Raw genomic sequence first — 26,581 nt, forward strand, 5'->3', positions numbered from 1 at the left:
ATTTGGTAGCTAGAAGGTGTTTTTTTATTTACAGTATTATGAGTAAAGCTCACAAATAGGCCACATAGTGTTTCTGTTAAAACAAAATTTGAGTTCTTCGGAGCTAACAGTAGAGAAAACAAATAGATTATGCTTCTTTTTGTGAAGGGAGTTTTAAGAACATTCAGAGTATCTTTACTTTGGTTCATCATAACATCATAAACACCCACCCCCCAAAAAAAAACACAACAATAAAACCATAAAACAAACAAACAAACAAACGCAAAAGAACAAACAAACAAAAAACCACCAACAACAAAGGAGAGAGCTTGTGAAGGAAAAAGAACACATCTTGACAGAACTATGTCTAACCTTCCAGAGAAGGTCATGGTTCTGTCCTGTACCACAAGCACAAGCATAAATAGCTCCAAACTACCAATTGCTTCAGCACATGCTCATCAGGAGAATACACTGCAAAAGTTTATGAAAACAGACTAATTAAATTCTGGCCTCACTCTTCCCTCAACATGATACAGGGCATCTTCTATGAAAATTCAAGGTCTGTCCAAAGCTGAACTCCCTACATCGCATTGTCAGCATCCTACTTCTTACACACAGGAAACACTAATTCTGTAAACCTGGAAAGCTCACGCTCTCTTCATATCACCCAAAACTAAAGCTAAGGGTACAACATGATAAAGTACACACAAACATAAAGGCTTTTACAGGTCTACAGTTACCATTTACAGTTAAAATTCACCAACTGTCCAAAAACCCTACTAGTAATCAGATCAATTATGCCAGAATTTCACAAGCTTGTTTTGATCTTGACTTTTACCAAGATAACAATCACTACCGTTCGCTTTACATATCCGAAGTCCAGCATGCATTCTTTAAATGAGAAAGTTCTCCCAAATAGTTAATAACACACTGCCAAAAGAGACAAGCTGGTCCTGATCATGTGGAACAGCTTTGTGTTGTTGAGGCTTTTGTCTCTACCATATCAAATGCATATCAAAAGAGATATCACAGGTTTAGTAACACAAGTGTCTTTTATGTGTTTTTTCTGTATCAGACTTAAAGGACTGCAAGGTAAATGTACCTGTGTTCTGTGAGAACATTTACTGCTGATGGATGGTTGGCACAGTATGCAAGGTATAAGCTTTTCATCTGCGGCATCAAATTTAGAAAACATCCTCCAACCCTCTGCTGAGCTTCAGGCAACCTAAAAAGAGAGTAATAAACAAGAGATCACTGCAATACCAACCCGACACAGAGATAAATTAAAACCTGGAAAACAGTTTATACTGAGGGGAGGGTGAATGGTTTTGTTCAGTTGTTACATTCATAAAAATCAACAAATAGATTTCCATGGCCACAGAGCAGCAACCAACACCTGTCTCTTCCTTTACAGCTTCAACCCTTTAGCTGTCAGGACTGATCATGCCACCACAGTACAGGCAAAATATGGTACATACCTATAATATGGTCATTCAGATTTATTTTTTTTTTCCCCAAGAATTAGTAGTAACTAGCACCTTCTTTAGGATTTTGATTTTCACTCAATATATGTGTTACAACAGTTTTCTACCTACTTATATACGCCATGCCAAATCTTAAAAGCAGTATTTCAGCACTTACAAACAAAAATTGATGGGAGTAGCAACAGGATTCACTCCCTCTATACCAGCAGAGATTACAGGCTTAAAATAGTCATTAAGATGATCTAAGTACCATATTAAACTCTGATAACACAAATACAAGTTGGTTACAGTGCAGTAGCAGGCTGTTTTTACACAGTTGTCACTCATCTTACTTTTTAAGAACCAAAGCACTTTTATGTTGGTTTGTAAAGGGGGCAAGAGTGCAGCTTACCACCATTAGTACAAAAATACTTTCTGTAACACTTACTTTCTCCATCTTTCATGACTGAATGCAACACATATGCTAAGTAGCAAAGGAAAATTTCACAATTCTGCTCAGAAGTGCTTATTATGTCTAGCATAAAATCATGCTTCAAAAATAGCCACCTCAGTGACTCTGGCAAAAAAAAAGATGGTGTGGCAAAGAGAAACGGTATTTAGAAGAAAAGCTTACTTTCCACACGCTCTTGATGAACCTAATCAGTTTCAACCTCTGGCAAAAAAAGATGGCGTGGCAAAGACAAACGGTATTTAGAAGAAAAGCTTACTTTCCACAGTCTTGATGAACCTAATCAGTTTCAACCAGGTATGACAGAGGAATTTATACACATTTGTTCATATAAGGAGAACAGGTCATGAAGAAAGTCAGTATGAATATACACAGTGTATTTTTCAAAGGCTTTTAGCAGAAGCTGTCATCTCAAATTGCAGAAGTTTATACTCCAGAAAATATCTGGAGTATAAATATCTACAATTTGCTGTATGACACCAGCTTAGAACTGGTACAATCAGCAGAAAGCAAATGTCTAACTTCTGACTGCATCTGTGTGAGTAGGGAAAAAGAAAAAGCAAAATTCAACTCTTACAGTCCCATTTTAAGTATCTCCTTAAGCTGCATACTTCAGATACAAATAAAAGCACATTCTGATACTTTCTCAAAATATTAAAAAAATTCACATTAAACACAAACTGATGGAAGATGCATATGCTCCAACCAGCCATGCTTCCTTATTGGTACCGTATCATCATTCTCAGAACCACTCACAAACATTCATACTAGATTGCTTCCTATGTGACAAAGGATAAATTGGACAAGTGAATAATATCATAAGGGTGTCAGAAGGGATGAAATCCCTGTTACTTTCTACAGAGAAACTCTCACTTGAAGGGCTAAGCTTCTTCAGTAGTAGACCATACAGTCAACAGCCAATTGCAAAACCCACACTTAACCATAAAATGGGACACTAAGTTTCCATCAGTCCTAGACCACAAGCTTGTTCCTTACACCTTATCTAAACCTACTGTACAACATGGGCAAGATGAAATGTTTCAGCTTCTCCATAAGTCCCCCCCCCCCTTAAAGACTGTATCTCCTAAACATGTTGAGTCTCTGCTTCTTTGCAAGACTAGACAGTGAATTCTTGCTGTTATCTATTTAATGACTCTTAAACTCAGTATGTCATACTGATCTAAAGCTAGGTAAGTCATCAGAAAGCACTCAACAAACATACTGTTGGCCCAAAGTATTTCTTACCAATATTAGTTCTCCCTAGAAGACTATTGGTTTTTACTTTAAAGATTTTCTGTAGTTGTCCTGAATAGGTACGCAAAGTTTCTAAGCACAAATATTTAATACATTCCCTCTGAAACAGTGAGAGATGCTCCAGTGAACTTCCGTAGAAAAGAACCATTCAGCTTTCCACGATGGCCACTCCTCCAAGCAGCGAATGTTCCCATCCTACTCAAACAGTCATCTTGTCCCACTCCTTAGGTTTGCTCATAGTAGTTAAAATTCAAAAGTTCATCCCCAGAAATATTCCCCCAAATTTAAGAAACAGGAAGTCTGTCTCCTACTAAGCTGTCAGTGCTTCTCTACTGTGTGGGAAGACCTACCCAAAGGTCAAAATTGACTGTACAGGTGTTCAAAAAGTGAGGCAGGGGAAGCACACTTCCTTATTTGAAAACAGCATTCACTACAGACACCAAGATAAATGACAGCTGAATCCCCAGCTAGCACATCATGTCATACACACTGATCGCACTGCCAGCACTCCTTACATTAAAGGCTAAGGCCCATATTTTATTGTTGGCATCTTCATTTTTTTCAAGAAAAGTTTAAATTCTGAAATCAGTGGAGTGACTGCTTTTACAGGTATTTAGAGGAAAACCAGGGGCATTCCCTAGCATACTGAGGGAATGCTATTCTTACAACCTTCCAAGCAGCATTCCCTGCCTAGCAGCTGGCCCCTTTTAATAAATCAAAGCATGAGCTAATAATACACTCTTCCAAGTAATGGATGCATCAAAAGTCTCAAACTCTGAAGACACACTCAAGGCATATAAAACAGTATTAAATACTAACGAGACCCCAGCAGAAGTTGCTGAAAACGGTTAAATTCCCTTTTCACACTGTAGTGCTGGGGTGGGAGGGAGTGAATTATGGCTGTTCTTTCCAAGCAGACATCTGTGTGTTCTCAGTCTACTATTCTTTTAGCAGAATGAAAGACTGACATTCTCATTGCATCTTCATACTGCACATTCTTTGTTAAGATAATTAACAGACTTTATGACGGGGCAAAAACTCATTCCCTTTGACTTTTGTAATCCATGCATTATTTTCAAGTGTTCTACTACTTTTAGAGAAACAATTAATAAGTTATCGATATTTCCTTTAACTGCTGGAAAAAATAATTTAATGGCTGCCACCACATCATATAAATTTTTTACAATTAATGTGTTCAAAAAAGAGGCATAGTTAATTTAAAGTTGTCATCCCAATATTGTTCTCATATTTGATACTCTAATTAAAAAGGAATCATTTATAGTATTTATACATTTATATAAATGATAACTTCTGCTGTAGAATGGCCAAAGACGTGTTTTAATTTCATTACAAAATTAAGAGAACCATAGCAAATCCTCTGCTGGTTACACATGCTAGAGGCATCACAATATGACTACATCTAAGCTACCCAATATAATCTGCTTGTTAGAATCACACCCAGCAGCTATCAGTTGTTTCCCTAGACTTAAAACTTAGACAGGTTCCCACTGCATGATAACTTGAGAAAAGAAAGAAAATACCTTCTTGATCAATTACACTTACTTTAAGATTCTGATCAAAGTGAGCAATTGGAACTAAAGCTAGAGTGGCAGTCAGAAGAGTGACATTACAGAATATCCAGTTGTGTCCTGCGTGTTTTGAAGTAACCTGCCTTAGTTTTGGTGTCAGTGGACATTAAAACATTCCTGGAAAGGCTGTGGAGATTGTGATGAATCCAGAAAAATTTAAACACAGGCTAAGACAGGCAATTTTAAAAGAAAAGTAGGTAATAAAATGTAAGCAGCACTGTGTTTTCTTTTTCCAATGAAAACATCAGATGTCCCTAAATTTCACTTGACTGTATGGTTACCATAAGACTGTCATGCAGCAATCTGTGTATATATGTGTATAGGCACAGGCATAATTTGTATCTGCACTCCAAAAGCAAACTTGAGAATACTGATTAGTGTTTTGAGGTTTGTGTTTTGGTGTCCGTCCGTCTGTCCCCCCCCTGCCCCGGGTGGGGGGTTTTGGTTTATTTTTTTTTTAGGGGGTAGGGGTGGTTTAGTTTTGGGGGCTGTTTTTGTTTGGGCTTATTGTTGGTTTTGTTTGGTTGGTTTTGTTTTGTTGTTTGGTTGTTTTTTTTATTCCCATTCCACTTCCAGATTACCCCAGAACATGAAGTACCTGCTTGTACTAAAGCACAGAACAAGATAAAGAAAAGCAATACAGTCACTATGACTGCAAAAGCAGGGACATTAGGAGGGCAAAACCCAGCTAGTTTTTATGGGACAGGGATGTAAGTCTGTGATACTACCTAAAAGACAAAGACAGCCAATGCCTTCAACCTGCTACAGAAGAGATTACATCTAAGTAGTCCATACCCATCAGCCTGCGTGTTGTGCCATCCCCCCCAGACACTGAGAAGTACAGCCACAGACTGACGGTTTCTACTCCCAGGTGAATGGAAGATTTTAATTCTTTTTGAACAGGAGACATTTGTTCAATCTCCTGTTATGAAAATACCCCCAAAAAAGAGAGATCACCTGATAGACACTGACTTTGTTCAGAGACTCCTCTCCTGTATGAGCCACTGCAAAACTGATTTTTGACACTGGGTCACAGATCTGGAAGAGACCTAGAGCACCAGACCACATTCTGTCTTCAAGAGAATGGAGCATGGAATGCTCTTGCCCCATTTTACTGTCAGAAATGCACCCGTTTGCAACTGAAGACTCCAAGAGCATCTCTCTGCCTTGACAGTTACAGATCTTTTACATCCATCAGAAAAGTACCTAAAGCTGATCAGTAAAAAAACAAAAACGAAACAAAAACCCACACACAAAAAAAACCACCACACACTTTTGAAGCAGATCAGCCAGAAGATTCTCAATCAATGCTAATCAGACTCCTTTCATGTACCATTCCCGTTTGGTAAATGAAAAAGAGACATCACAAAGGAAGAACACCAAACAAATCTGTCCAGTGCTGCCCAACATCCAGGCAGGCAGAGAAGTGTTCCCAGCCCTGTGGCAGATGGAGTCCTACAGTGATGCTGCAGTAGAGACCAACCTGGACAAGTTCAAAGAAGGCAAACCTTCAGGAATGCACCAGAAGAGCTTCAAAGCTGAGGGCAGGGTGGCATACCACTGAAATCAAACCACATCCAAACAACTGCTTTGCCCAAAACACAAAAAGCACCCACTACCACATTATGCATTGTGAAAAACACACAACCCACCTTTTAACAAAAAGGATTAAATAAATCTAAGCAGTGCAGGCAAGAAGAAAAGCACCAGAAAGTTTGTCACTGCAGTACATGCCAGGATTTGTTAAGAGAAAACTCAAACGACAAACTGACTCGAGAGGGGTGTGGAGTTCAAAAACACATTCAACTCTCACACCCAAGAACAGAAGTTTGTCAAGCAAGGTAGGCTGGCAGCACTACAACTGGCAGGACATCGGCATTTGGTCATTCTGACATGTCAAGTTAGGAGCACCACACCGGATGCTGCAATATGAAGTGCCTGAATGACTGAACTCTAAGTTCCCTGCCAAAAATAAAATAAAATGATAAATCTATTTTCAGCCCAGGAGCCACTCGGAGTTTACAGAACATGTTCACCAGCCAAAAAAACATGGCACAATGACAAAAACCAAGGCAGCAGGGCAAGCATTCTTCTACATGATAGGAATTATAATGGATTAGATTCAAAACAGAAAGAAGCTGGACACTCAAGTCAATATGCTATGATGAAAACTGAAAATACAATTTGGCATGATGGTTATATTTATGAAACTAAAATAACACAAAATATTTGCAGTAACACTTCAGTAGCCCTGGGAATCTCCCAGCACATTTTTGTGACTACCACTGCTCAGGACAGAATGCTAAGCACAGGCATTCTCACACAGCGCCTTTCGTCCAAGTCACTTACCCCTTCCTCCATCCCAACTTAAGATCCCTTCATTCTTTCTCTTACTTTAAGGAAAGACTTAGAATTTATGCCTCCTAAACAGAAAACACCACTTCCTCTACCACTTTCCCACTGGTATGCAATTGCATCATGGAAATCTATAAACTGCCATCAAACTATGTTAAAGTTCCTACCTTTGCCAACTGCACCCTAGAGCATCTATCTGAACAAGCAATTGATATATTATCCAAATATCTATTACTGTACTGCTGGAGCAACCATCCTTAAAGTGAGAGGAGCAAAAATTATGTCGAACTACTACACAACAATTAAAATAATTAAAAATAGTTGCTTGTTAGAATTTTACAGTTTCTGGTATGCATAGTACTTACTTGGTGCATTCTTCTAAAGACTGTACAAGCATTTGCTGGAAAGAACTTATTTCTTCGAGGTTTCCCATTAAGTATGAAGTATTTGCCAAGTTTAACCTGGAGCCAAAGCAAATGAAAGGTGTTTAGGCTTGCAGTTATTGACTAATTGTGCTTTAATAAAAGCTACAACCTTAAAAAAAAAAAAATGCTTACTGGTTCTTAGATCAAGGACCAGACTCTTTCAGTAAGCAAGCAAACAGACAAGCCCTGCCTCAAGAATCTCTCCGACCACACAAAAAAAATCAGACATTGAAATTTTGACGATGTGAACCCTCCCCGATACATGAGAGATATTAAGCTTCATTTGAAAACAAAACAAACTCACATACTTTTCACTGGCTTGTAATGGTCGCAGGTAGTTTGAAAGCATTGTTTGTAGCTCCTTAGCATATTCATTTTCTGTTTCTAATATATTTTGTAGCACCTACAATAAATGACAGTTGCTAATTGGTTTTTTTTAAGAGATACTTCAAAGTGGTCAAATCAATACCATTTTTAAAGCATACTAAAATTTACTTAGCACTAGGAAAACTTAAATGAGCGTTCCTACATTAAAAAATAAAGTATCAGCAAGAAAGCATATACATCTATGAAATCCACAAGGGGAAAAAACCCACCACACACACATGATGAGCCATCCTTTAGCAATATTCAAAAAAAAGTAGTAATTCAACAGGAATTTTGCTACACTTAAAACTTTTACTGTAAAATTTGAGAGCTATACAGTGTTCTTTCAAAGGTAAGGGTAATTACTCCTTCCATGTACTTCAGAACAGTCAAGGATCATCACAGGTTGGTAACGCAGATAGAAGTTGTAAGAGAAATGAACACTTGGTGTTGTTTTCCAGTCTCAATTACAACACATAACTAATCTTGCTAGCAAAGTGTTTACTTCCTCAGACGTACTGTTCTGTCTAGAAGGTCTGAATATTAACAGATTTCTAAATATCAAGTAATTGCCAACTTTACTTAGCATATGATTAGCATTACTGTATTCTTTTTAAACAGGGTTGCCTAACTTTCCACTGGGAGTGCAGTAATATATACTACCAGGAGAAAATTGTGAGATTCTGATGCAAAGCCAAGATTTACGGAATACAGAACATGCTTGTTTTTTGGCTGAATATAAATCAGACAACTGGAATAACCCCAAATGTGTACAAGAAAATATTTTACAGGGCCATCTCCCGGCAGCCTGCTTTAGGATATATTCACAATATATTCACATCAAGTTCTGCTGTGCTTCTAGCAGGCAAATTATTTTTTGCCTCCAAAAAGTTAACGGTTTAGTAAGAGAATCACTAGAATTAAATGTAGCCCAATGAACGCAGCTGAACTTTGAAGACTTTCTGCTATTCACTGGTCATAAGGCACACCACAAACCTCATTTTGTTACATGCCATATTTGTCAAGGCTACAGTAATATCTCATTTCAGCATTTATAGTAACGACTGTAATTGAGTGCATTATTCACTGTTCTAGTCAATACTCTTTCTTAGGGAAATAAAAAAAGCCATTCAGTCCTAAATGCAAACCTGATGAAATAACTTTAAAATAGTTCAGTACGTCAATGAAGAATTCACTGTTCCTTTCACTGGTGTCATTGATTCTTCTTATTCCTTGAATGCTTCTATTCATTTGGAGAGTGGGAGAGAGACCACTTTTGAGTTCATTCTTTTGTTGGAAATCTGAATCCTGAACTGAAGATTAAAATGTCTCCATTCTGTGCTAAACACTATGACAGAAGAATGTCACAGGGAAAGTTATGGCTACTAACTAAGGAAACTACAGCATAAACTACAATAGGGCACACAAATGTAAAAAGGCTAATGGAGAAAAAGGAAAGAAACAACTTCCATTGATCATACCACTAATTAAACCCCATATTCTCTTACACAATATAAACCAAAGAAAGTAAATTGTTAAAAGTATAAAAGTACTTAGCATCCATGAGGTGCAAAACTAGATGCAAGACCAATCTTTTCCAATATGGCTTTTCCTACAAATATCTCCCAGCTCAAAGTCATTACATAGCCATTAATAGGGAAAAGGAGACTGAAAGCCAAAGACAAAAACACAGTGTCCTGACAGAAGCACTGAACAGCATTAAAAGACATTCAAAGATAAAAATCAACAAATTTGGTAGAGGTCTTAAAAGGCTGCACAACTGCTCCACTTTCTCAAAGAGTATTCCCATTCTTTGCCGTAAACAGCTGTCTAAAAAGACTGAAATTAAAACTAGTTCCCTGTTGGAAACACTCCATTATTTTCCTGTGCTGGTTTGGATTCTCATCTGAGGATTTTCTTTGCGATACAGAGCATATGGAATTGGGGACAGAGGGGGAGGAATGGGAAAGGTTAAAAACTAGAATTGGGAACCTTATTAGTTACTGGGAACAGGAAAATAAATGCAGCTGTAAGTAAAACTGCTACAAAGCCTGTGCAATCAGATATACTAGAATCTTGGTTTACATTATTCTAGTAGCTCAGTGTTACACAATACTTTACATACACAGTTTAATATACTTCTCAAAACATTAGATTTATTTTTTGTTTTACAAGTAGTTTCCACTGCATACAACATTCTTTAACTTTTAATATCTTTAAAAAAAAGAACAATCTTGCTTACACAGCTCTGAAACATCAGTTCTGTGAAATCTCACATCCTCCCAGCTTGACTTACCTACCTCACTGAGAAGCTATGAGGATTAAAAGCTTGGACTGTGCTTTGAAGCAATAAGCAGTCAGTAGTCAGTACTGCAACTCAGTATTTTGGCACCAGAGCACCCTTACATTCCTCATATCCACATCTCACCCGCATGCTCTAATAATCACCTTTTTTCCCCTTCCTGCCTTCTGCGCGTTCTGGCTGCTGCAAGACCCCATGAGACCTCGAAGACCTTGTTTCCACAACTCCACCACAACATTTGCACAGATAAGACCGGGTACCAAAAGAGCAGCATTGAAGTGGCAGCTTTTGCAGTCTGTAACACTGATGAATGGCAGGCACAGACAACTGAGCTCATACAACACAAGCTCCCTCATGGAAAATTCAAGCATGGTTAACAATTCTGTCACACAAAAACCCAACCATCTCCCTAAGGCAAGAACTACTGCCCAAAATGGATTTAAAATGACCTACATGAAGCTGATCTTTCAAATCAGAGGGAGAAAAGGCAGATTTTACACTATGCTCAGGCACAATCCTGTAGCACATTCCTCATTTTACAGGAGTATGGCACTCAACAGAAATATCATATACTTTAGCAAAATAGTGATCAATGTTTAATTTTCTTGGATCATGAGAATCTGACAGATGTACCCCTTAAAACAAGCCCTTGACAGGGGCAATATAAAGCACCACACAAATATAACATCTTTCAAGGGTCCTCAAAAACTTTTATGAACTTCAATAAAAACAAACTCTTGACCCAACTTCAAAAGTGCAGCCACAAAAGGAGTGCTTATTTTCTACCACTTCTCAAACACTTAAATGAAAAATGACATCATCCAAGTACTCATATCACCGTGAAATTTGCCCATTTCTTTACCTGCTTTTAGAACAGCTACTTGATCTCAAGGAATTGTCCTGCAAATGGAGATAACCTAATTTTATTTTGGACACAAAGTTCTCAAGGGATCTCAAGTAAAAGTAAAACTCAGAATAATGTCTGTTCTGGCTTCAGGGGATAACCCACAATAATATACCCAATTCTTCAGTAACAGGTTACTAAATAACTTCTACATGAAAAATGCTTCATGCTTGATCACAAGTCTGGTTTGTATTACACACTGCTGTAGGCTTTTATCATTTTATGGAAGACAAGACCTTATAGCTAGCTTTAGTTATTCTCTACTAACCTGCATTCCGAAGGCAGGTAAAAATGTAAGCACAGACCAAATGTATTCTGTCTTCTAAGCAACACCTAGAGCAAGATGCAGCTAAATAAAGCATGAGACTAGAAGGTACGTGATTCCTATTACAAACTTCAGATAGAGCTCTTTGAATCCATAAAGAACATGTTGACAAAGGGGTGAAGAACAGAGGAAAAGGGTGAAAACAGTCTCCTCTCTACATTAAGCACCTTTAACTTGGCCTACGTCAGCCCTTCTCCCAGAGAGGGAGATTTGTAGAGGCTCTCCTACCACATCCTGAACTTCCTCTGAACTGCTCTTTGATTTTGTCCTCAGTCAAATGAATGTATTCACAGGTGCTGCCCACACATCCCCAAATCCTTTCCTAGGAAATCACAGGAATAAATAACCATGAGGTTTACAGGGTCTGAGCACGTACCCATACAGTGGAAGATAGCCACAACTTAAAAATAGCAAGCAGTCCCAGAGTACAAGCCTCAAATCACACTTGCTTGTCAAGGCAGCCTTTAACACAAATGTTAATGCTTACTCTTGAGCACGAGGAACATCCTCATAGCTACCAGTTGCCAAAGGTTTATTTGGAGATGTTGTTTTCACCTCAGCATGGTCTCAATATTCTTTATCAGTACAGACTGATAAGACTTCCAGCATAAGGAAGTACCATGTCCACAGCTTACATATTAAGAGAGAACAAAACCTCAACAGTCAGGTTAAACTGCTTTCACTTCAATGAATGGTTTTGCTGTTTGTGTTAAGCTACATGTAAAAATCGTTACATATTATTTAAAAGAATTATTTTATAGTTATATTGCCAGAGGAAAGATTTCATTTTTCATATTTTTTTAAGATGTGAGAATTGTTCGCCACACTGTAGAAAAACATAGCAATGAGAAAATTATCCAGTTCACTGCAAACAGGTTTAAGAACAGCACTCTAGGGCCAGTCCTGTAATTTACTACATACATTATTATTATGAACTAGTCATTTCTGTGGGCCCTCCTCACCCCCAACAACACCATCAACAGTTAACAAGAGAAATCTTATTATGTCAGTCTACTGCACCAAGAAGGTTGCACCTGAGCAAGATGAAAAATAAACTAATTGTAAAAGTAGGTAGGTATGATGGTCACTAGTTTCACCTCTTTTTGTTTTGTTAATTAAGCCACTTTAAAAGCCAGCTATGGCTACCTGTTTCCCAAAGTATTTAGCAGCTGGAGTCTCCTTGATTATGATAAAACATTATCCAGAGAACAACTACAAAAAGCACTAAGCCAAAGGTGGTATTTCAAAACTGTATGGCCTTTTATAAAGTCAGCAGTCTTAACTATGGTTTTAGGCAAATTCAAGCATTTACTTCCTATGATATTCACTGAAGTACACTATCACCCCCAAAAGTCTCCTGTTACAAAATAAAATACACAACCACATGATTCAATTCATTTTGGACACAGCCAAACTGGAGTTCAAGTTAATCCCAAATTAAACAGCTGCAACTCTTACTTTTCATCATATTAAGGTCTATCAGGGAAATAATAGTATCAGATTATATGAGACTGGATTTACCACTGACTTAAAACAAAACAAAACAAAAACAAACAAAACAAACAAAACAAACAAAAACCCACCCCACAACCCAAATCTAAAGAACTGGTGTTCGAGGCTGCTGCCAATTTATTTTGATTAAAAATTCAACATAGATACAAAGTAAGAGCAGTCCTCTAAGTAATGAAGGAACCAAATCCTCACCTTTGCTGCACTCACTCCAGTTTATTTGCATTGGAAAACACAGGTCTTAATATCAAAACAACCACAGAGAAGACATATTTGCTACTACACACTACAACAACTTTGGGGGAAAACAGAAAGACTCTAAAGAGAGATAGTGGAAAAAAAAAATAAAAATGAAAACTATCCACTAGATGTACCACAGTAAAATCATTACTTCCCCCAGTTTGAAGGAAGTTGTGCCTTCACAGATATTACCCATCAAGGCTAGCAGGTGTGGGTTACAATAGCCAAAGAATTGGGACCCTCACTTTACCATGGAATTACAGCTACCAAGAGTCACCAAGCAAGCCACAGGGAGCAAGCAGGAGGTTGCTTCATTGTTTTCAATTAGGGGACTATATGCAAACCAGCTCTGTTCTTCCAGGTGGCTGGCATTATTCAGGCCACAACCACAAAAGATGAAAGCATAAAACAATGCTTTACCATCCCCCCTGAAAACTGACAAATAAAATGAAAAACAATGACAGCTGCTTCAAAGAAAAGGGACAGAAACACTGTGTTTAGGTTTTACACCAGCAGGGAGCAGTGGTTAACAAAAACAGGAAGATGCCTTTTGCTGCCCAATCTAGTTACCGTTAGTAAATAAAAGATTCTCAAAATGGTTACAACAAAAACATTTAAAGATAGAGTTTGGCATGTTTCTTACATGTGTCTGCTAAAGAGTTTTGAGTACTAGATTAAAAATTCCAGGGGTGGTGTTAAAGGCTGCCTCTGGCTGTGAAATCTACCTATCAGTGTAAGGGAAAAGTTCCAGAAGTTAATTATTTAGCTGATTTCCTATCAGGAATACAAAGGAGGCAAATTCTTTCAAAACGTTTAATCTCTTGTTCAACAAAAAGGATAAAACTATTCTTCACCATTTTAAAACAGCAGATTTTCATTAATTCATAGAGATTGGGGAAGACTGATTGCATGGGGGGGGGGGATTAAAACTAGCAAAGCAAATAAAATGAGCATAATATATTGCAAAAATGCCTATTAATCACTTTAGACTATATTTTGCATCATGCTTAAGAATCCATATGTATGATATTCTACTATACTAACAATGATCTTTGTTTATATTATAATTCAGTAAAACCCCTATCCTAGTTTTGGCAACAAGGCTCTGAAAAGACTGTTCATTTCTTTTCGCGCAGATAAAAGCATGTAGTTAAATGATGTTCTACTGTACATAACAGCTCACAAGGAGAAAAAAGGATCACTCACCACATTGTAATAGCTTTTGTTAATTGCAGATGTATCAAAGCCTTTAGGTGGACTCTTCAATGTACCTGATTTGGGGGAGACGGGTTTTTCTGAAATGCAAGATATTTTGGGTTTAAGATATTTATGTGGTGCAATTTCACAGTTCAACACTAGAGGTCAAACAAACTGCTTTAAAATATTTATTCTAAGACACAGTGAAAACACTGCTTCAATAAGAAACATATATTCTTGCGCTAGGAATTATTGGTAAAGAATCAAAATGGTTCGTATGTTCACAATGAGTGAAACGCTAGCCTCAATGAAAGCAAGCAAAAGAACTTTTGATTCTTTCTCCTAGAACCAGAAAGCCAGTTAATAAAACTAACTTTTCCAAAATTATTCTTTAAAGAGAAAACATCATCACAGACTGCAATTAAAAACAAAACCAACAGGTACTTCCAAACACTATACATACTTTCAAACAAAAGTAGTATTATGTTTTAATATTTAATGAATTCAGTAAAAGCAAGTGACCAAAGGCTGAACATACCAGAGGTGGGACATTACATTCAGTCTGGCTGAAATAAGAGAATCAAAACACCGCACAAGCAGCGGAGTGACTTGCCTGAGGCCTATCCCAGAAAATCACCTTTTAAAACAAATTACCTACTACTGTTAATGTAGTAAAAATTAAAAGTACTTATGCACTTGAGAACAGAGCCCACCATAACAATATGTACAATCTTTCCTATAACCCCATAGTGAATCTACTCCTCAGTAATGCATACTCTTCCTGGAAGGACTCCATAAGTCTGAAATATCAAAACAACACTCCTGAAAGTTATGAGTGCTCACTCTCAGAATGGAAAGGCACGGAAAACACACCTGTAAAACCTCCCCTCTCATCCTTACCATTCCTTTGAGTCAATCACAGGGGAGCAAAGATATGGAGAGAGACAATCAAAAGCATCATGCTGCATGCTGGAAAAACAGCAACTAAGATTTACAGCATCTCTTTGAACTCTCACACTTGACTTTACACACAATCAGGTAAGAATGCTGTGAGAGTGTATTTATCAGGACACCATGGTGTTTTGGGGTTTTTTTTAGGGTATGATTTTTTTTAAATAAGCAGGCTTGTCTAATATGCAAATTTCAAATAAGTACTTGAAAATGAAATACAAATTTGTATCCAAACAATAAGAAAAGGGGGGTCAAAATAACCAAACCCAGAAAAAAAAAACAAACAAAACATCAAAACATACCTACTGAAACATTTACCTCCACTTTAAAAGCAAGCTCCTATTTCAAACACATTTAAATAAAGAATCATGAATAATTTAACTCTAGTTTACCTGATACCTCAGGCCACTAAGAATAAATTACGCAAATCTCAAACACAGATCTGCCTTTCCAGGAGAAGCTCAGTCAGACAAGCTAAGGGCCAACTGCGGGGAATTCCCATGGACAGTAAAGCTCCCCAGGGAAACACCACCACAAGCAGAAGAATAGCCCACATGGTACCAGTCTCTACTGGACTGCATCCTGGGTAAGTTAGTGCTTCTTAATGCTGCACAGTTGCATTCCCACGGATGCTGCCATCTCATGGAAGCTGACTACAGATGCAGGCCACCCTTTTGCAGGAGCACTCAGCAGGCCAGCGGGACCTGAGGCTTTAGCCAGCAGCACATAAGGAGCAACTCAGGCCCCAAGAGCACCCAAGTGGTATTATCCTTAAGGGGACTTTTCTCTGTATTGCACTAGAGCTCCCCTCAAAGAAGCTATTCTAAAAATAAAATATGGTCTTAAAACTGCCAAACATGGGCAAAATCATTTCTCCTTACCATGTACAGAGATGACAGTAAATCCTTTCAGTCAATATTCCCCACCCACCTCCCCCAAGTCAGCTATAAGCTGACAGACAGCACAAAACCCATTATCCCCAACAATTATTCATCTGGGAACACTGATGCTCCCAGCCACCAGCCCTGCAGTACTTACATGCTCTGATATACAGCCAAGCAATCCCAAGTGACAAGGCTCCTCCCATCCCCTTAGAACAAAACCATAAACCCGAGCAGATCTGTCATCCAACATTCAGTGAGAAAGAAGCACCTACAGTCATGTTGTATGTACAGCTACTCATTTATATATTCATATATAATGCTACTCATTTAAGGGACAACTACAATTTGTTTCTTTGTACTGAATGATGAAATTGATTTAGGTTACACAAACCTGGTGATTTGCTTTCATTCTCTGTGAAATCTCTTGACTTACCCTACAATTTATAGTGACTTTCAGGTTCACTAAATACTTAAAGGTTTGCTAATCATGTGCCAAAAAGCATGAAAAGAGAAACCAGAGTTACACAAAGAAAAAGGTAAATACCTTTTTTTTTCTTCTATCAGAGTATAATGGAAAACGTTGCCTGGTCATAGAAATCTGGCTCTTCCAGCTAATCGTTATGTTAAAGGGTGTAAAAATTAACCTCTTCTGCTAAGCTGCTGAAGAAATGGGGACATTTTTTGCTGAAGTATGTAGTCATTTATATTACCAGCTGTTCAGCAGATTCAGTTATCCATCAAAGAGACACGATCAAATTCAGACTTAAAAACAGGACATAAAAAAGCATCACATATTCAAATCATTTTGCCTGAACAGCCATAATCAACATTTGGCTTTTAAAATGCACAGGCCATTTCTATTGTAGAAACACAGAATTAGACACAGCATATCAGTCCAGCCGACTATCACGTCTGGTATTCTGCCTCCAAGCACTGCCTTGCTTCATAAGGAAGTATAAGAAACAGTCTTGTTGCAATTAGCTTATTGCACAATGCATCACACAGAAGAAAACCCCAATTTTCCCCATAAGAAATCACTTTCTTAGCATAAACAAAGATAAGTGCTACTTATCCTTCATGATAGAATATTAGAGTACTTTTGGAAATACACAGCATAATTCATTGAGCATTTCAAGCAGGTGCCGCCCCCACTGAGCATACTGGGAACATCTGCAGATCTAACAGGTCCATAGGTTCCCAAAACATTAGCAAAATCCTGGCACCTTGCCCACTCCAACATATGAGCTCTGTTTTTCAAAACACTGGAAAAGAATGACCTAAGCTAGACAACAAGTTTTCCCATACAGAAGATTCTTTGCTTCTCCCTGTTTTCCCCCTAGTCACACCGTGAATCCATCACATTAACAGTGAAAACACAACAAAAATATGCACAGCATCTGATCAAATCTGAAGGAAGCAAGCATCTCCTCAAGTACTAGAAGAGACCATATCCAGCTGATGACTGAAACCAAGAGTCATCAACTTCTTTCCTGATCAAAACATTACATTCAACTGCACTTTGAAGTGTCCAGTGATAAACCAGATAGAATTCAGTTAACAGATTATCTATGGCTGGAGAAACTGAGGTTGGCACAGGTTTCTTAACATTATTCTTCCAGCAAATAATTACTCTTAGTAGAGCCAAAGTAACTTAGAGCAGCTGCTTCTGTAACCTTTCCTGAAGTAGCACATAAGATACCATGAACTCTAGAATGAATTTTATCCTTTACACACATCTACCTAAGTGACTGTAAAAAGCCAGTTTACCCAGTCTTCCCAATGTTTTATTTGGTTCTATTTTCATTTACATGGAAATATTTCTTTTACTTGCCTTCAAGTTACTTGGCACTCACAATCTCTCCTATCTCTCTTCTGTCATGTGTCCTGTTGACGTCATATTTGTTTTCATGAAACAGTCTATGTCATGCTATTCCACAAAGCACTCCTTCAGGGTGTATTAGACCATTTCAACCCTACTACTGCAAGAACATTGTGCGTTTCTGCAATTCCTAGGCTATGTTATGTAATCTAGATGCAAAGATCCAATTTACCCAAGGAAGTTGTGAATGCTCCATCCCTGGCAGTGCTCAAGGCCAGGTTAGTTGGAGTCTTGGGTGGCATGATTTAGTGTGAGGTGTGCCCATGGCAGGGGGGTTGGAATTTGAGGATCTTTTCTATGATTCTATGATTTTATGATTTGGGTTATTTTACCCTACAGTACGAATGAAAGGCGTACCAGCTGGGACACCAAAAGCTATGTGGTTGCTATGAATAAACTGCTACAAGCAAGCTCTGTTGCTCTAGACCGATCAGTTCAAGTCCAGCACAAGGAGTGCAGGCCTAAATCTGTTCCCAGTTCTCCAGCTGGCTCAGGCATCACTGCAACATGCTCCACTCTGCAATGTAGATGCTACTAACACTTCTCCGCTGGTAGGATACACTGGTCCCAATCTCTATTCCATTTATGCGGATAGATTAACAAGAGAACAAAATACCCCTACAAGTGTACATAGCTGGGGAGAAAAAAAACAGCAGTTTTGGCAAGTTTTCTGTATTTTTCCTTTTCTCTCCTTCTCCCTCCCCCTCCCTCCCCCCACAAGCTAGAAGTGTTTGTTTTGGTTTTGTTGCGTTTTTTTTTTTTAACATCCAACCAGAAGAACCACTAACACTGTAATTTGCACTGGGCCTGATACTAATATAACTGTCAAGAAAGCATAAGAGAAGAAAGACTAGAATGACACATTAGTTTCTGTGAAGAATGAGAATAAATTTTGCAACATATCAAATGTAACTTTTCAAAGCCACAGTCTCTTCTGTGTAATCTCATGCCATTAAAGTGGATTACACTTTGATAAGCGATCATGTGATTTTTTTTTTAAAATCTAATTAACATCTGACAGATGCTAAGCAAGAGCATCCCATTTGGGGTAACCACTACTCCTTTCATCACCAGGAAACCCTCAGAACTAAGCCTCCAAATCTCTCTACCGTGCAAGGCAGAAGCAGCAGTTTAAGAGACAAGACTTCACCTACACCTTCACCCCTTCCTGACCTGCCTTATATAAGGAAAAAAACAAACACACAACTCAGTAAGGCCACACTGTCAAATCCCTAACAGGTTTACACAGTATCGATTTTTAACCCTCTGTCATGTGTAACAGTATGGCAGGATGGAAATAAAAGTCTTCTCATTTCAAAGTACTTCCTGTCTAGTGATCAAAAGAACATTAAAAAAAGAAGGCAAGATGTTACAGGGTTTAAAAAGGGAAATGAAAACATGCGCACAGGCAGAGAGGAAGAGAGAAATATCCATCTGTTTGATCCTCTGAGTGTGGTCACATACCTGAAAAGACACTATTACGGGTTTTTTTTTTTCTTCTAAATTCAATAACTGTACCACAATTTAAAACAAATCTTCCTTTTCCCCTTGGATTGGGAAGTAGGAGAGGAAAGGATAAGCACATGCTCAAAGGCAAATTAAAAACTACTTTCCATTAGAGCCTAATTTATTTCCCAAAAATGCAGTCATGGGCCACCCTAAGAAAACTAAATGCTGTGCTTTGCACAAGAGTCTCGTATTTGTCCTACAACCATCCCTAGCTTGCCTCATACATGTATAAGCATTCTGTGCTAACACTAATCATTCTGCCCCAGCTAAGCAAATGAGTTATGTAGGCACAGCTTTGTGATGTTTCAGCTACTCTGGTTTATATACATTACCATATAACATGCTCTACTTGTGCAATATATGTAATGTAGTTTACTTCTAAAATCTTTAGGAAAGCGATGTGGGTAGACGTGGTTCCTGTCAATAAGGAGCTCTTTCTTCCTTTCCTTGAATATCTCAGGGCTACAATACAAGCTAAAATTACAAATATACAGTTATCTGACATTAGAAGAATTTAATTGAAACAAAAACCCTGTCATTTAAATATCTAATGCCTATGAATTTTGTGAGGATTAAAACAAGAACATGCATGCAGAAAACTTCCTTCCTTTCTTCTGCTACACAGTTTGCCAAAGTCAGGTTACAGCAGACTAAAAAGATTTATTTAATCAAATGCACCATTTCCCAGCAGTTCTCCAAATAACTCATCATCAAAAATTATAACAAACAGTGCTGCCTGTACAGAATTTGTAACTAGTTGCAGAATTTCAGCCACATTTGGGAGAAGAAAGGCAAAGACATACCATCAATAACCAAACACTGACAGGAAGATGCTCTGAGGGCTGGAGCACCTCTTCTTATGAAGACAGGCTGCGAGCTGGGATTCTCCAGCCTGGAGAAGAGAGCTCAGGGAAGAGCTTAGAGTAGCCTTCCAGGACCTAAAGGGGCCCTTGGTACTAACCTTGGTCCCACAGCTTCCTGACTTTCCTATTTAGGAGAGGTACTTAATTTGGGTGAAGTAGTATTAAAAATACAAGAACAACTTTCATTGCAGTTGATGGGAACCACTTCTTGTCCTGTTTTCACTGTTAAAAGCTACTTTCATTCCAGAGCTGACCCAGGTTCCAGTCTCAGGAGTCAGAAGAGATCCAAGTGATGAATTCCAAACAAGACTCTACAGTAACATTTTACATAAGTAATGATGGAACAAGAAAGTTATCATGGTTGAAAGAGATTGCTACAACACCACAGACAAGACAGGGTAAGCCACATTTGGGAGACCTCCAAATATCATTAAAACTAAGTCTTACATCATGACTATGCCTAAGAAGATCTAGTTGAAAATGACAAAGTTACAGATCTAAGACTAGCATAGCATTCTGCAAAATTAGCCTGTAGATAGCCAATCAAGGAAAAAAGTAAGAGGATGCAATTGCAGAAAAGTTTTAAAAAAAAAACCAAACATAATGGAGTTTTACCATCAAAATGTAACTTTTTTATCACACATCTGTATGACTGCTTAAAACAAAAAGAGGCCATGCCGATGATTTTAGCATGGCCCAGATGCGTGTTTTCATTGGAGCTGTGACAAGGATAAGAGTGGTAAAGCCTTTCAGAGTCCCTGGGTACTTTTATCCTATAAGGTTTATTCCTAATCTCCAAAAGGAAGACAAGACAGGAAAGAGACACAAAGCAGGGGCAGAAGGGAATATGTCACCCATGCCAAGGTCATAGTGGGTTAGGAAGCAATGTTAGCTCTGATATTCAGCCACAAAGCTGACATTTACAGAAGGCACTGTAAGTGCCTGGAGTTCAAAATAAAACTTCAGTGAAAGAATGAAGCCTGTATAAAGAAAAGTTGAAGACACATAAATAATAAAGTAAAAGAAAAAAAACAAATATGTTATCTTCCAAAAACTTTCTCAACTGTTAGTAGTTTTTGATAGAACTGGGAATTTGTCCTGCAGTAGTCTACTTCTAAGTAATGGGGCATGTTGAGAGATTTTTTTGTGTAGGTTTTGTGGTTGTTTTATGTTTTGTGTTTTTTTTTTGGGGGGGGGAGTGGTTTAGGCTTTGTTGCTTTTATAGACGTTTGCAGGACATCTTTCACTATTTAAACCCAAAGCACCAATTTAAACCAGAGCCAAAATCCAGCATTCTGGGAATTCAGATCAAGGAAGTCAGAGCAGCCCAACTGTGTCAGAGACAGACAAGCAAACATAATGGGAGAGTTTTCTGCATGTGTATTGTTAATTCAGAACTCCTAGAGCACTCTATGTAACAAACTGAGGTGGGGGAGTATGAGTTCCTGAGTATTAATGGTTGCTGTGAAGGAATAATATAATACATACAGTCAAACTTAAACAAAAAGCATTTTAATTTTTAGTGAATCAACCAACTATCAACCTCTACCCAAAGCAACAATCTGTGCAGCAAATAAGCGCTCCTTCAGAACTCACCATTTGATTTTATTTCTCGTACGTAGTTACTTGGAAACCAGCCTGTTTTGCTATTTAGAGTTCCTTCCCACCAACCTCCTTCTTCCACTCTTGTAACGTGAATAATATCGCCTTTTGAAAAAGAAAGTTCATCTTCATTTGTCTGTTGAAAATTAAATTTTGCTCTCACCACCAACTGATGGTTGCCGTTATCTGTCATGTCCTAGTGAGAATACAAAGAACAGCAAGATCACATTAGAGATTTAAAGAATTATTCCATGAACAAACCAGTAGTATCCATAAAATGGAAACAGCCTCTAATCCACACACAACACTCCCCACACATTTTTACTCTAAATATTGTAAGGAACTGCCATTGTAAGGATTTGCCATTTCCAGTAATTCTCTCATTTTTACTATATGGATTTGTATCAGTCCCAAGGATATATTGTCTTAATACAGCCCCTTCAAGTAAGATGGTGGTAACAGAACTAAAATGAAAATAATTCTCATTCTCCCAAGAAATCCAATTTTATTTTATATATATATATAGCATAAATGGAAACTGCCTTTGGCAACTACAACAGTAGTTCTTTGGCAAAGAAACAACAGGTTTGCATTTTTACATTAGACAGTTTTTTTCCTAAAACTTTCTGGGCTTGGAGGGCAGAACTGACTTAGGTTTAATTTGATTCTGGATATAAATAAAGAGTTTGCAGCTTAAAACTTCTCTTCCCACCCCCCAGCCCCCCTTAACAGAACAGGTTGGAAAGTTCCACACCTGAAAACGTGCAATTCTCCATGGGCTACCAATGGAGAAGGACAGCACTCTTCCACAAAATCTATGAAACAGGCAATTTACCTTGAATAAGTACTCACAAATCATTTGTTTCAAGATTAGCAAAGCTGTAAGTCTGCAGCACATCGGGCTTGTAGCTGTCCATATACATATATACAAACATATATATATGTATTTTCACCCATCCCCTATTACAGATGTGAAGGCAGATTATCACTCTGTCACAACCACCAGATATTAGAATAGCTACTTCTAAGAAGTCTTTCAAATGACTGACATTTAAATTCAACACTTTTTTCTTGGATGTCAATTCTGAGTATCTGCATCATTCAAACATTTCATAAGAGTCAGGGCAAACTTTTAAGCCAAAAAGCTGAACAGTTGGACATCTTCAAATAATCCAAATACAATCCATTGCACTGGAACTGGGAGGACAGCATTATAAATCATGTCTGTCTCCATCATAGGTAAGGATTGATACTTCTATAACTAAAAATATCCTAAGTGAGAAAACAACTGTGTAAAAAAAATCTGCTGCTATCCAAGCAGCAGTATTTCACCTACATGTTGTCTAGATAGTTGAGATGATTAAAAGATGTACTGCATGTCATCACTGGGCTCTTACAATATGTCAGCTTAATTCATACCCACAGCACACCATTGTATCACAACTTAATTTAACAGACTTTCAGTAGCTGAGAAACTTTAGGAGAATGAGGGCAAAAAACAATTTTGAAAACATGCAGAAAGCTCAGCACATTTTGCAAGAACTGTTCCAAACTGATTATCTACTACAGCAAAACCAAACTAAGAATTTCTGGAGTTTTTCCACTAGCTTGCTTGCCCTCCTTCCGGCACTTCTCTGCCCCTATGCAACATTCTAAAGAGCTGCTCAGATCCCCAAGGTTATAAAAATACTTAAGAACTGTGATTATTTCAGTGATCCAGCTAACAGCTAGCCCCACAAACAGCTGCATCAGCAAAACTGAGTGGGTTGTGAACAGTAGAGTGGGAGCTGGAATTAGTGGCCTAAGGCAAGAACTTGCATGGTCTCTACTACCAGATAAAACACATCAAACTACACTTAAGAAAGTTTACGCAGAGGACTGTGTTTCAAGTTTCACACAGCAATCATCACATAGCTCAAACCAGCCTCCTTCAAGCGTGGAAAAAAGCAGTTTACAGTAGAGATTCTGAACCCTCCTCGCAAACCTTTCAGTCAGCAAAAGAACCCTACAGTTTAAATACAGTATTCCATCCTGACTTCAGCTGTACTTAAAACAGCTGCCTATACCACTCAGTACCTCAAGGCTAGTTGAGGGATTCACCTTGAAACATAACAGAAAACAGGCATAACTACCAATACTGCAACATTAAAACCAGCACTTTTGCTGAGGTTTGACTGTCCTTCAATCATCATCCCTAAACTCAGACATGAAGAAAATGAGATTTTTGCCTTTGGAAAAGCAAGTCCTTATACTGAAAAGAAATAAATCCAGGGAGATACTGTGTATACAGAGAACATGCAGTGGTAAGTGAGAAAAAGAATAACAGAGGTTCACAGCTGCACATATTTTGGAACATCATAAGAAAAGCTACAAGAATAGAATGTCAGAGGCTTGAAACAGAGGTGAGGTGAAACAGTTTCTCTGCTCCACTACAGTTTACTCAAAAATCCAGTAAAAAAATAAATAAAGCCATACCACAGCATTTTTCACTTCTACAACTTACCAAACTCCGATACTGTCCCTGGAAGAGTTTTGAAATTCTACTGTGTAAAGACTGGGATCCCAGAGAATCAAAAGATTTTATCCGATGAGATGAGGGACGTGCGCATACAGAGTCACTGCCTAGCCCTATGTCTGCAACAGGAGAAAAAAAATAAGTAGATATTAGAATCCGAGAAATGTGCATGTAACTTCAGCTTACCTCCAAAATTCACATGCTTAGAGCAAATAAAATGTATCTGTAGTTTCTCAGAAATTCAAGACTTAAAATAAAATAACAAGTAAACCAAAATCCTGAGACACTGGTTTCTTCCCCAGACAGGGAAACAATTTGAGCTGTTTAGAAGAGGAGGGTTAGGGTTGTATTTCTCCATTCCTACTCACTACCAGTCTATTTAAAGGTAATTAACCAGCATCATTTTAGCTAGTGGCCAAGAATTTTGAATGCATAAAACTTGCCTGAAGTAAAGCCAGCCACATCTGTTTCTTTGCTCTCCCACCCCCCCCCCCCCTTCTCAATTAAAACATTCCTTCCACTGTCTTTTTTCCTATGCTCCTTTGTCTCATCCCTTTCTTGCCAACTAAGCTATTTCTTCTTTGGAGGAAGGGGGAGGGATAGAAGGAATAGAAAAAAGAAAGCTGCTTTCTCAAAAAAAAAAAAATATCACCCTCTCAAAATCTCTCCCCTCTTTCTATCTCTCTCTACTCTGAGAAGCACACTCATTTGAGGTGCTCTTCTGAAGGGCAGTGTTGGGTGCTACAGGGGTCCCTGTGGGCTGGGAGGCATTAAGTTTGCAGCAGGGCTCACCCCACCACACCAGCCAGGAGCAGGGCAGCTGGGCACCAGAGCAGTGCCAGCCCTGGATATCAGGCACGTACCTTGGGACAGGATGTCACCCCACTCATGGATGGGGTGGGCATTAGCAGGCCACAGCCAGACACAGGACAGGGCTGAGAGTGGCTCCTAAGGTCAGTGCTGGCCTCCCACAGCACTGCTGGGAGTCTCTCCACAGCATTATGTTGGGACCAGCTCCCCCCGTCCTCACAGCCAAACCCCCAGGAAGGGGATGCTCCCAGAGTCCTTACAGAGGCAACATATCAGACAAGCACTGCTCCTTTGCATGAGTATGGCAAGCAATTCTTTTTCCTCAAGTTTTCCCACATACAAGTAAATCATTCAGTGAGCACCTGGGCTTCAAGGAGCCCTGAAAGCAGTGGACCATTTTCAATCTCAAACCTAGATGTCTTCACTAGATTACACAAGTTCTCGTGGGCTTTATGCCTCTTTTACTCTCTTTCCCAGTAGCTGCTTTGCTTCCAGCACTTGACCTCTGTATCAGAGCTACACTACAGTCACCTACTAGTTACTTTAAGACTAAAGCAGACCATGATTAGGCAAAGCCAAGTTTTTTTGGTCCAAGGTAAATGACACATACAGGCTCAGTTCCATGATGAAACTGAGGAACAAAGCATATCTGCTGTTCCATGTCAAGGGACAACTGAAGGGACAGCTCAATTCATCTTAACTTCATCTTTTGACTTCAGCACAGCATTCGACACCAGCTGAGAAGAAGGAAGAGGAAAAGGGTTCGAGATTGACTACAAGCACAGAAGTGTTGACAAAGGATCCTTCAAGTCCACAGTAATGAGCGGAAAACACCTTCCTCTGGTGCACCTCTTTGTTATCCTTCAAAAAAAAGCATGTAAATATATATTCACTAGTCATATAGTGCAATATTAAAACTATCATATTGCATACTTTGTGTGGATAGAATCATAGAATACAAAGTTGAAAGAAACCTCAAGGATCATCTGGTCTAACCTTTTTTGGCAAAGACTGACATGGACTAGATGTCCCAGCACCCAGCATCATTACACACTGGTCATAAAACACCTCACACTTTGTGAATCTGCTTTCCCAAAGGCACTTAAAGGCGACTGTATTAACATAAAACTTGGCAATTATAGTCCCCTACAGAAAGGGCATATATCTGTGTTTTCACAGATGGCTGGGAGA

The 26,581-nt window shown here is 38.5% G+C and overlaps 1 protein-coding gene across 7 annotated transcripts in view; it reads right to left on the bottom strand.

The window, feature by feature from the left end:
• Positions 1–26,581, bottom strand: part of ARHGEF7 (Rho guanine nucleotide exchange factor 7) — a 125,665-nt gene that overhangs the window by 47,831 nt on the left and 51,253 nt on the right. For 6 of the 7 annotated variants that reach the window (XR_009746822.1, XM_061472747.1, XM_061472749.1 and 3 more), the window contains 6 exons: positions 24,569–24,699; positions 22,060–22,261; positions 14,387–14,475; positions 7,843–7,937; positions 7,475–7,570; positions 1,082–1,204 (listed from right to left, as the gene is read on the bottom strand). Coding sequence is in view for 6 of the 7 variants with exons in the window: in XM_061472747.1 (XP_061328731.1) it covers positions 1,082–1,204; positions 7,475–7,570; positions 7,843–7,937; positions 14,387–14,475; positions 22,060–22,261; positions 24,569–24,699 (736 nt within the window). In the remaining variant the exon portion in view is untranslated. Of the gene's footprint in view, positions 1–1,081; positions 1,205–7,474; positions 7,571–7,842; positions 7,938–10,348; positions 10,520–14,386; positions 14,476–22,059; positions 22,262–24,568; positions 24,700–26,581 lie in introns of those variants that run through there. The other variant, XM_061472753.1, reaches the window with a different exon arrangement.

Source organism: Pezoporus flaviventris, unplaced genomic scaffold, assembly GCF_033815535.1.
Source record: "Pezoporus flaviventris isolate CSIRO_AGI_PZ_B2104156 unplaced genomic scaffold, CSIRO_AGI_Pfla_v1 ptg000072l, whole genome shotgun sequence".
Taxonomy (NCBI): Eukaryota; Metazoa; Chordata; class Aves; order Psittaciformes; family Psittacidae; genus Pezoporus; species Pezoporus flaviventris.